Genomic DNA, 10,874 nt, shown 5'->3' on the forward strand with positions numbered 1-10,874 from the left:
ATTGCCATAATATTTTTAAATTGGTTGGGTGAGAATTTAATATTTAAATTAAATATGCATAAATTGTAGTTAGCTTTCAGTGTTCCAGTTCCGTAGCTCATGTGTAAACATTATCTCACATTGTGTGTAACATAATTCAGTATTTACTGCAAATGAGTGATGATCAGTTAGTGTTGATTCGAGTGTTTGTACAACTTCTGTTTCGAATTTGAGAAAGGCATGTACTACTAGAAGGTGGGATTAATGTAAATACTTAAATAGATCCAATAAGTTATATCAGCGCGGAATAAATGTGATTCAGAATGGAAGCGGAAACATAACTGATTCCGCAAATGTTTTAAACAGGTAGATTTCGATTACCCTCTAAATATGCATGCGAAAAGTGTGGACAATGATAATGAAATACACACTACAAATACACTGATTAAGTAACCGTAACTATTACAGATACTCCAGGGTGTCTACTGATACTGGAAATATACTGGAATTTTGATCCACATACTGGAAAAATCATGAAACTAGTAATTTCTGAAGAATACTTTTCTGTAATTGTTTTAATAGTCTTAGAAACAATTTTGTATCCATTGAGATTATAATTTTTTCCAAAGCAAGAATTGTATACATTTTGTAATTAGACATTTAAGCAATGGGTGGAGTGGAGGACTGTGAGGTGAGTTAGGAGGCGCTTTAAAAAATCATTGTATTTCAAAAACTCAATTAAATTTATTAAGCTTAATTAAATTTATTAAAAATAAAATATTATTTTGATGGTAAAACAATTTCAAACCTGAAACTACCAAGGGTGTGATTATTTCTTAAAAAACTTTTAAAAAATCATTGTATTAGGTAGAATTTTGCTGATAGTTATACTGAATATACTGAAATTTTAAATATGAAACTCGGTAGACACCCTGTACTCAGTGGTGAGGTTCCAGATTGAATCAGCTGTTGATGTCTCCGTTAGTTTCGAAAGTGCGTTGAATTTGCATAGTTACCAAATAATGGAAACACCTGAACAAAGTGCAACTTCTTGATTAATATGGCGTTTTACCACCTTTAACCTGTGTAGTATAGCTTACATTCGTTGCAGAATAGAGGCATATAACTCGCAAGTCATTTCCAGAGCAAGAACAGACTGTTCTTTATTTAGTGCACATTATGTTGCCTGTGAAAATTAATTACTTTGGAGTTCGGCGTTTCTTTCAGTAGCAAGATTATACATGATATGGATTTGCTGTTGAAAATGGGATCTGAACCACCGTGATGCGTTCAAATTCAGTGCTCTCTCACTTGGAATCGAATACTGTATGCATTAAAGGAACATGGCGCTATCATTTCCTTGAAAAAAAAAATAAATAAATAAAAAATAAAAAGTCCTCCGTGAAGCTAGGGCTGTCTAGTTTTTGCAATATACAACTTAGAAATTATACTTTGAAATAGTTTCAGCAATATAATCTTTTTTCTTTTTTTTTTGTGTGTGTGTGTGTGTGTGTGTGTCAAAATAAGCTACATAATATATTGCATTATTGTTATTATTTATAAAAGGTAAATGTATTTTTTAATGTTTTTTTCGTTTGTTTAGTTTGCAGAATTGGAGACTCTTCTAGGAGATAGTGACAGGGCAAGAGCTATATATGAACTTGCAGTAAATCAACAGAGACTTGACATGCCAGAATTGTTATGGAAGGCGTACATTGATTTTGAAGTAGGGCTTGGTGAAACAGAAAGAGCCAGAAATCTATATGAAAGACTTCTTGAAAGAACCTTGCATGTTAAAGTAAGTGTTACTTTAAGTAAAAGTTAACTATATTTTAGTTATTTGACATTTAACATGTAAAAAATAGTGCTGGGAGTTACAAATAAGATCATAATTTACTTAGTGTAGAATTATAAACAGTATAAAATATTGGATAAGTTATAGCATAATATGGCAGAAGCTAGTAAGCACAAAATAGTATGAATTTGTCATGGTTCTTTAATACTGTCCATTTTATTCCAAAGTTGTTCTCTTAAATTATCCAGAGTTTGATAGTACTTTGTGCAGTTGGGATTTTGTGGTTTTATATAAATAAGTTAATATGTTAAAGTATGGATTTCAACGCACTAATTTATCTAGAAATAAGAACTTGCTACCAGTATGGTGCGTCGTGACGTTTGTAAGAGCTGGTATATTTCATTGACTTGGTTTCTGTCAACTTTAACGAAAAGTTATTACTCTGAAATTTTATTTATTTATTTTATTTTTCTTGTGTGCCAGAAAAAGGAACTTTATCACTTAAAAGTAAATAAATTTGTAAGCCTGTCCGCTTCTGAAATGAGATACCGAAATTATACAGGGTATCCAATATACAGTGCAACCCGGAGTTTGGGATAGTAGAACTTTTGAACCTGAAGTGGTACACAAATAATGGTTATACAAAAATGAAGCTTTGTTCATGCATATATTTTCAAACGAGGAAGCAACGATTGAAGTACACTAGGAACCACACAGTGTTGCCAGATGTAATCGAAGGTGTAAATCTTTTTTTTTTTTTTTTTTTCCAAAACATGTAAATTGACTCATAACGCATATGTATGGATGTTCTGTCGTTAATTTTCAGTTTGTTTAATTGGAGTAGCTTGGAAACTATGAAGCAGAAAAAAAAATTCATTTCCACTGATAACTAATCGGATGAGGCCTCTGTAAAGAGGAACTAGGGAAATCGTAATTTTCATAAATTAACACTGAATTGGCAACCCTGCTGATGTTTCAGTGCACCAAAAGATGTCTTAAGGACCTATGCAATTCCTGAAAACAACGAAAAAGAAACTTTCAAATTATCATGATAAAACTTTTACTTACATGCACCCGGTAACACTGCTACTATCACGAAACGAGTTATCAGCTCTACAGCTATCTTGGAAGGGCCCTCTGTTTTGATTCAAACACTAGTTCACACATTTCACCATGTTTGCAGCAACTTTACGAAGAGTAGAAGTGTTAATGTTCTCAATGGCACTGCGAGTGTTCATTTCCAGGTCTTGTATAGTTCGAGAACTGTTCTTGTGTACCTCTGCTTTAAGTAGCCCCATAGAAATGAATAGCAGCATGGGTCAGTTTGCATGTTTTGCAAAAAAATTTATTTACACCTTCGGTTCCATCTGGCAACACGGTGTGGTTCCTAGTGCACTTCAATCGTTGCTTCCTAGATTAAAAATATATGCATGAACAAAGCTTCATTTTGGTATAACCATTATTTGTATATCACTTCAGGTTCAAAAGTTCTACTATCCCAAACTTCGGGTTGCATTGTATATTGGACACCCTGTAGAATACTATACCAACAACATAAGGTGGCTGTCCCATAGCATCAGGAAAAATAGCAGTTCAAGAAATAATGCGTGGCAAAGTTGAGAGAAATCAAGTCAACAAAATATCCCAGTTTTTCAAACATCACAAACATCATAAAAGTAAGAAATTTTTATTTTTAAATGTAAAATACTAAACCTAATAGAAGTTTGTCCTAAATAATTTTCAAAATTCTCTGTTGATTACTATTAATGATCGTTCATTCAATATGCTCTTCTTTGTGCCTAAATATTGCGAAAGTTCTTGATCATCTATTAATGCGATTTCCGTTGTTTATATTGTTACTCTGCCTTAGACCATGCTCTCACACTTTTGTTATGTCGTGTGCTGGTTTGCATCGATGCTCAGAGTCTGGTTCTGAGCTTATAGAGTGTTTCCGGTAAGTATGCCCTCGTTCAACACATTCTCGTGAGATGCCATCAACTACAGCAACGGAGTTGTGCCATCGTTATCTGCTGGGTGCCTGGTCATGTCGGCATTCAGGGAAACGAACTTGCTGACACAGCTGCAAAGAACGCCGCCTTGACCGGGGTTGCATTGGAGCATAGCCTTTCCTGCTCCGATTTTCATAATTATTTCCATACATTGATGTGCTCTCACTGGCAAGCGAATTGGGGCCAGGCAAATGGGAATAAACTTCACGCAGTTAAGCCGCTCCTAGGAAAGTGGCATACGTCTTCTTGCTGTAGTGCTCGTGGCGCGTCTGCATATCGTACACTCTCATCTGACGCATAGTTATTTGTTGCGTGGTTTGGACCATCCGTATTCTGAGTCGTGTATTGTTCCCCTGAGTATTCAGCACATTCTTGTTGAATGTTCTGAATACTCAGATCTCAGAGAACATCGCAGACTGTCTTCTCTACTTACCTGTGCCTTGGGGGATGCTAGTGATATTGTTAGCCGGGTACTTTAATTCATTCGTGTTTCTCGAGTTGCACACGTTCTTTGAGCTCTTTTAGTTTGTTGTTCCTGTTTTATTGCTGCTACATTTTTTAAAAATATTTTCTCTCCTTTTTTATTGTTTTTTTCTATATATTGTTATTGTTATTTATTTTATCTTATTTATTTATTCTTTTATTTTCTACTTTTGCTTTTTTTTCATTTAGCAGCGATTTTGTTCATTTGAACTATATTCGTTCTAGCCATTTCCTCTTTTAATCTTGCAGTCGTGACCAGCCGCGTTAGTCGTGACGGGGACATATATCTTCGATGCTGACGTCCCTATTAACCCCCCTCGTACTCATTCATTCATTCATTATATTATTACTCTTACATCAAGGCGTTTTCTTACATGTTGTTTTTCTTTAGGATTTATGGTTTAGTTTCCATTAGAGCATAACTATGGGTACAAAATGAAACGAAAAGGTAAAATTGTGTCCTATTTTTATTTTAGGTATGGATGAGTTACGCTCAGTTTGAGTTGTTAGTTGGGGATGATGATAGCATTGTACGTGCTCGGCGAGTCTATGAGAGGGCCAACCAGTCACTTCGAACCACTCAAGAGAAAGAAGAAAGAGTCTTGTTACTGGAAGCATGGCATGAGTTTGAAATGGAACATGGCGACGAAGAAAGCCAGACGCGTGTGAAACAAAGGATGCCCAAGAGAGTTAAGAAGAGGCAAAGAGTACAAGCGGAAGACGGGGTAAGAACCGTGGCACTAATTTTGTTGATAGTGCATAGAAATAAGCTTTTGAAATTAATTTTGATGAATTCCCTCCCTAATAATGTATTCACGATATAGCAAGTAATAATGTATTCACGATGCAATTTTACTTTTGAAAATAATCATAGTTAATTTGATCATATAGACACTTGTTCTTTTTATGTTGAGATTTATAAAACGAAGCAAGATATTTATATCTTTCTTTTTTTCTCTGTATCAAACTATCACATTATGAGTAAATAGAATGCTTCTTTGGATTGCTAACTATACATATATAGAATTACACATATATAGAATTTATATTCAGTTATGAATTCCAAAGATATTTGCGGGAGGCTTCGTTCATAAACAATTTATAGAGTTCCTTCCATTTGGAACTTACGTGGTTCGGATCCCAATTAATCTATAGTAGGGACATTAAATTTTAAATAATCTTTTGTTAAAAGGCTTATTAAAGATAGATAAATTTCTTTTTCTTTTCTTTTAAACTTTATTATACATATCGCATTATTATTATAGCTTCTGTTGCATTTCTTACAGATGGAGGTTGGTTGGGAAGAATTCTTTGATTACATTTTCCCTGAGGACGAAGCAGCTAAGCCTAATCTCAAACTTTTGGCTATGGCTAAGCGATGGGCTCAGCAGCAAGAGAGGAGAGCCGCAGCAACAGACGAACAATCACAGAATGAACAACAGAATGAAAGTTGATACTTGTGATGATGTATATATACGCGTATATATGTGTGTGTGTAAAGATTGTATGTTATGGAATATGTGTTCTTTCATCGTATGTGTTCATGTATATATGTAATTATATATTTTTTTTGTATTTATTCTACATTTCTTTTCATTATTTCACTACCTAGTATTGCCTTAGTTAAAATTCAGAACCTCTTGTGAAACATAAAGATAATGTCTAGGTGATATTATATTTAATTGTGCTCAAGATTGAAAGGAAGAATTACTATTCATAATGATCTTTTTTTAAAATTGAACTTATAATTTTTAAAAAAATTGGAACTTTAAAATTATTAAAATTACATTTACAACGTTCCCGGACGAGCACGTTCAGTAGGTCAAATGAGTAAAGGGGAAAAGCAAATTTAAAAGTAATTGTTAGATGACGTAAGCTACGCCTAATAATTAAAAAAAAGAAAAAAAGAAAGAAAGAAAGAAAGACAAGAAAAAACGTATAAGAGCCACGTCAGTGATACTCATCTTCTGTGCAACACTTGACCTATAGAAGAGCAAGGAGCGTATAGAAGGTAAAAGCAGGATAATTGATTAATTGATGCATGATGGAGCTCGTCAAGTGAAAAGTTATTATTATTATTATTATTATTATTATTATTATTATTATTATTATTATTATTATTATTATCCATTGTCTTAGAATAAGTCAATATTCTTAACTGTTTACAGTTTATTTCTATCCCGCTACGTCGCGAAATGTGACTAATGTCAATGATTTCAATGATTGATTTCATGATTTCATTTACAGCTTTCATTGGTTTAAAAAATCATCTTACGAATTACGCACTACGAAGGCTCTTTGATAAGTAACTTTGTTCTCATATTAATAGATGGCGCTAATCATATGTATATGTAATCATAAAATTTCCTTTTTACGAATAAATAATCATTCTGACAGTAGTTCGTTGTTTGACAGTTGCTTAAACTAAGTGCTTTGGAATTCATGGTGTGATTCTTCTTTCGAACTCATGAGTAAGGGGAAAACAACGAAAGCAACTCATGAGAGGATTTTACCTACATTAGGTAACTCATGTTCTTCCAATAAAATTGTTTGTCTTTAAATAAATCAATCTAAGCATAGCAGAACAAACATTGAAGAAGCACCACGTCTTGGAGCCCCGAAATCAGCTATGACACCCGAAATTCGATAAAGTCATGGTTTAGCTTTAGCCAACAGACAAGTGAGTGTGCGAGTTAACAGAAGAAACAATCATCTGACTTAAGCTTCGTGCAGGTTTAGCCGGTTGACTCGCAATCTTTGGCAAACGCTATATACCAATAAAATCTTGTTCTCGCGGGTTCACTTCATTTTGATAATGAATTGTACATGAGAAAACTTTATGCAAAATGGGTGCCACATTTACTCATGCCAGAGTAGAGAAAAAGCTGTGTTGTTGAGCAAGAATTGCCCGAGATGCAATTTGAACTGTTTCCGCATCCTGCCTGTTAACCGAAGCCTTCCTTGGACTACTATCTATTCCAGAAACTCAAAACATTCCTGGCAGGATGAAAATTAGACCCAAATGAAGGGATCACACAGGAAGTAAACGAATATTGTGAAAGACTCGAAGAAACTCGTTTCCGCGAAGGAATCGCAAAGCTGGAGAAGCGTTGGGGCAAGGCATTAAACTTCGAGGAGTGTATGTCGATAAATAAAGTTAATGGTTTTCTTTCATACCAAACCAAGCTACTTATCAAACCCCTCTCGTAGCAGTGTGTTGTATGCTGAGGTTTGGTAAGGGAAGACATCAATATTGCATTTAGCTCTGTTCAAAATCTGTAGCATGCCTACCATACTTCGTATGATAAATAACAAAGGTTTGATCAAGTTTTGTTATTTAGACTCAAAGCTAATGCGAGCAATACACAGTAGGCACACACATTGCTTTCAGTTTCATTAAGGGTCTTCATTATGCTACCCATCTTGGTTTTTGAATTGTGAATAATTTAAAAACAACAAAGATTATTTAAAAAATTAGAAAATGAGTTACACAGAATGTACAAAGTATAAAGACTGTGCCCAAACAACTGTCAGTTGAACTCAGTGGCGTATGTGGAAATTCGTCAAGTGACAGTTTCCAGCTTCCAACGTCATGCAATTTCAGATGTTTCTATATATATCTTAATATGGTAAACTTTTACTTTTGCATTATATCTCGCTCAAGGAGGGGAAGGGGGTAAAATCCCGAACCTGCTCCTTGCGTGAGAAAATGGTTGGTTAGTATCTACGAAAACGCCACGAGACGACACGACAGAGATGTGGGCGTGTAGTTCAACTCATTAGCTAATGCGCGGTCTGCAAGGTAGTTTAGGTTAGGGAAACATTCTCGGAGCTACAGAAATACTACCATTTGTATTTTTTAAACGAATAAATTTACAATAAATATTCATTTCGACTCGTCGTCAAAGTAATCACCTGCACCCGTTTTTGGTACGTATTTGGTAAGCTTTTTCCTTGTAAGATTTTCGGGTACTTTTTCCAAGAAAGACTGCACCGCAACCTTATCCTATGACGGTTACACGTTTTTGGAGTATGGATCAATGATTGAAGGGTTCGAATTGTCATGTCAATCGTCGCGCATAATTGCTACCATTTTATGAATGTTTACCTTAGTAATTGTCTATGACTGCCCGACACCGTGCGGGTTTAGCCGGCTGACTCGCAACCCTCGACAAACGCTATATGGCAATGAAATCTTGTTCTCTGTTATAAACATTCTTCTATATAGGCTTCTTTCATCTCCTCTATGGTTGCGAGGGCGATAAACCGAGTCGCACAACATTGCTCCCTTTTTATAAATATACTCATAACTTGAAAATCCTGTAGTGAACAAAATGCATTTGGAGCATTGTTACACCACGAGTTGAACTAAATGCCTACAGTGTTGTCAAGTCCCCTAATAGCGTTATTTAGAAATATGAGTCCCACTGACATGTTTTAGGATAACTTTTGTATGTTAAATTTAAGAATTGCTGTCAAATACTTCCTTATGAAACAGACATCTAGATGCACGGTTTATGAAGTCATTATTGTCAGGCATTAAAATTTCTTACATGCGTCCGTAGTTCAATTAATAGCATTTTCTAAGTATTAGTTGGCCCGCTTTCAAATTCTGTCATGTTGCCTCGTATCAGTTATTTAGAAAAAAGAGGAAAAGGGTGGTTGATCATAGCAAAGACCCTTAACTATAATGCCACTTAATCACATTAATAGGATGCATAATTTTATTGATAAAAGTTAAAATTTACTTACTGAAGCATCCAAAATGTGAAAATGGCGACAAGTTATCGAAATGTAACGTCGGTTGCCGTTTTCGCATTTCGGAAATACATTTTATCTTTTAATGTTACAATATCGCTTATTTTCGAATAAGGGAAGATTTTGGAAAAGAAAGTTTAAATTCTCTTGTGGGTACGGCTTTGCAATGTATTTAATTTATTTTAATTGCTTGCATAGTAATTTACGTAAGTAATAATTTCGTAAAACTAAAGTTAAACTTTGAACTAGTCGATTTCTAAATTGCTTACGTATAACCTCATGTACGACTTACTCATAGGAAAGGAAACAAGAAGATAACGACCAATTTTAGCATTTGTATGTTTTCAGTAACAATAAGAATAGCACTGCAGCACTTAAAGCCTTCAAAGTATTATTAACAATATATTGGCATTCGTATATAATTTAAGTCTGTTGTTTTATTATGCTAAAGTTTATTTTTAGTTAGAATAAATAGAAAGAAGCAAAATAAAATTTGGACTATATAGCGTTCTAAAAGTTTTCTTTTTTTAAAAAAAGTTTATTATTTAAAGATAAAGAAAATGGTCTTAATGCCTAGCAAATTCTACTTAATCCTTCCAGTTAAAGTTATTCATATACGTCTGATTTATTAATAAATTTCAGCAAAAGAAATTTTTCTATCACCTGTATGTATGTAAATACTTATGCGGCGGCACCTGCTGTTGTATGGAACCAGTGGAACTTTCTTCATGGATCTTTCACAGAATTGTTCAATACAATAAGGAAAAGGTTTTCAGCATGAAATATAAAGTATATCCTCAAGTGGATTGATTGTATTTCAAAGAGTTTGGAACGGATATGTACTAATTTTTAAAATTGTTATTTTAAAATAATACTCACATTTAGTGAACTGAAGTACGTAAATATCTTAAAGGTAAAATTCAAGGCAAGTTACTGTAGTTTCAGTTTTTGAGTCCATATGCAACATTAAAGCCATGAAGGATGGGACTTACCATTAAGATAGACTCCGAACCACGTTCGAGTCTTGAATCCGGTGCAGGTGATAAGTACAGTCTTGTTCGTAAAATATTGGCCATCCTCAAAACCCGCAATACACTGAAGTTAGGGTGGTTCCGGACAGTCACGGCATTTCTTCCGACCATATTTGTGTCTTAAGGATCATTGTTTTATGTGACGGCTTCTAAGTGGTACTTAAATGAAAAAGTAATTAAGTATAGGGTGGTCCAAAGTGTGGAAACACCCAAATCAAATCCATACTGGTCAGAACTGGGAAAAAAGGAAAAAGTAATGATAACAGACGAGGGGGAAATCTTTTGAGACGTATGGCACCATCGGCCGCCATCTTGAAATGACGGGAACTTTTTAAATGGGAGCCCTATCGTCTGATACATCAAATGGGACTGAAATTTTTCCTTGAATCCAGTCTATAAAATAGCGTGCAATGTACCTGCAAGCTAGAAACTTTTCCTCAAAACTTTCCGTTTGTGGGTGGATGGTGAAACTTCTTGTAGGAGAGTCCAGCAGTAATCTGCCAAAAGGTTTGGTGAAATCGCTCACCATGTTCATCACTGAAATCTCCGAAATTAGGTGGGAAAAAATCCAAATGCAAATGTAGGAAATGTATTTTGAAGGACATGTTGCACCCCATAGATTTGTAACAATCCAGCATGTGTTCTGTCAGTTATCTGTAGTTTTCAAATCTGATATTACCCAGAAATTGTTGCACACATCTTTGAAGGGAAGCTAAGTTGCCTTCTTAGTATTTGTCAGCAATTCTTCAAAGATACTGTTTTCCATCAGCTCACGAATCTGAGGCCCAATGAAAATATCTTCTTTAATTTTTGCTGCAC

At 34.7% G+C, this 10,874-nt stretch overlaps 1 protein-coding gene across 1 annotated transcript in view; it reads left to right on the plus strand.

Annotated features, from left to right (window-relative positions):
- The window catches only part of crn (pre-mRNA splicing factor crn), a 57,094-nt gene extending 51,244 nt beyond the window's left edge, over nucleotides 1–5,850 (plus strand). Inside the window, exons 11-13 of the mRNA XM_081772097.1 lie at nucleotides 1,583–1,777; nucleotides 4,743–4,991; nucleotides 5,553–5,850. Of these exons, the coding sequence (XP_081628223.1) occupies nucleotides 1,583–1,777; nucleotides 4,743–4,991; nucleotides 5,553–5,720 (612 nt within the window). The 3' untranslated portion in view covers nucleotides 5,721–5,850. The remainder of the gene's footprint in view (nucleotides 1–1,582; nucleotides 1,778–4,742; nucleotides 4,992–5,552) is intronic.
- Nucleotides 5,851–10,874: the final 5,024 nt, after the last annotated feature.

Source organism: Thermobia domestica, chromosome 9 (assembly GCF_964235325.1).
Source record: "Thermobia domestica chromosome 9, izTheDome1.hap1.1, whole genome shotgun sequence".
NCBI lineage: Eukaryota > Metazoa > Arthropoda > Insecta > Zygentoma > Lepismatidae > Thermobia > Thermobia domestica.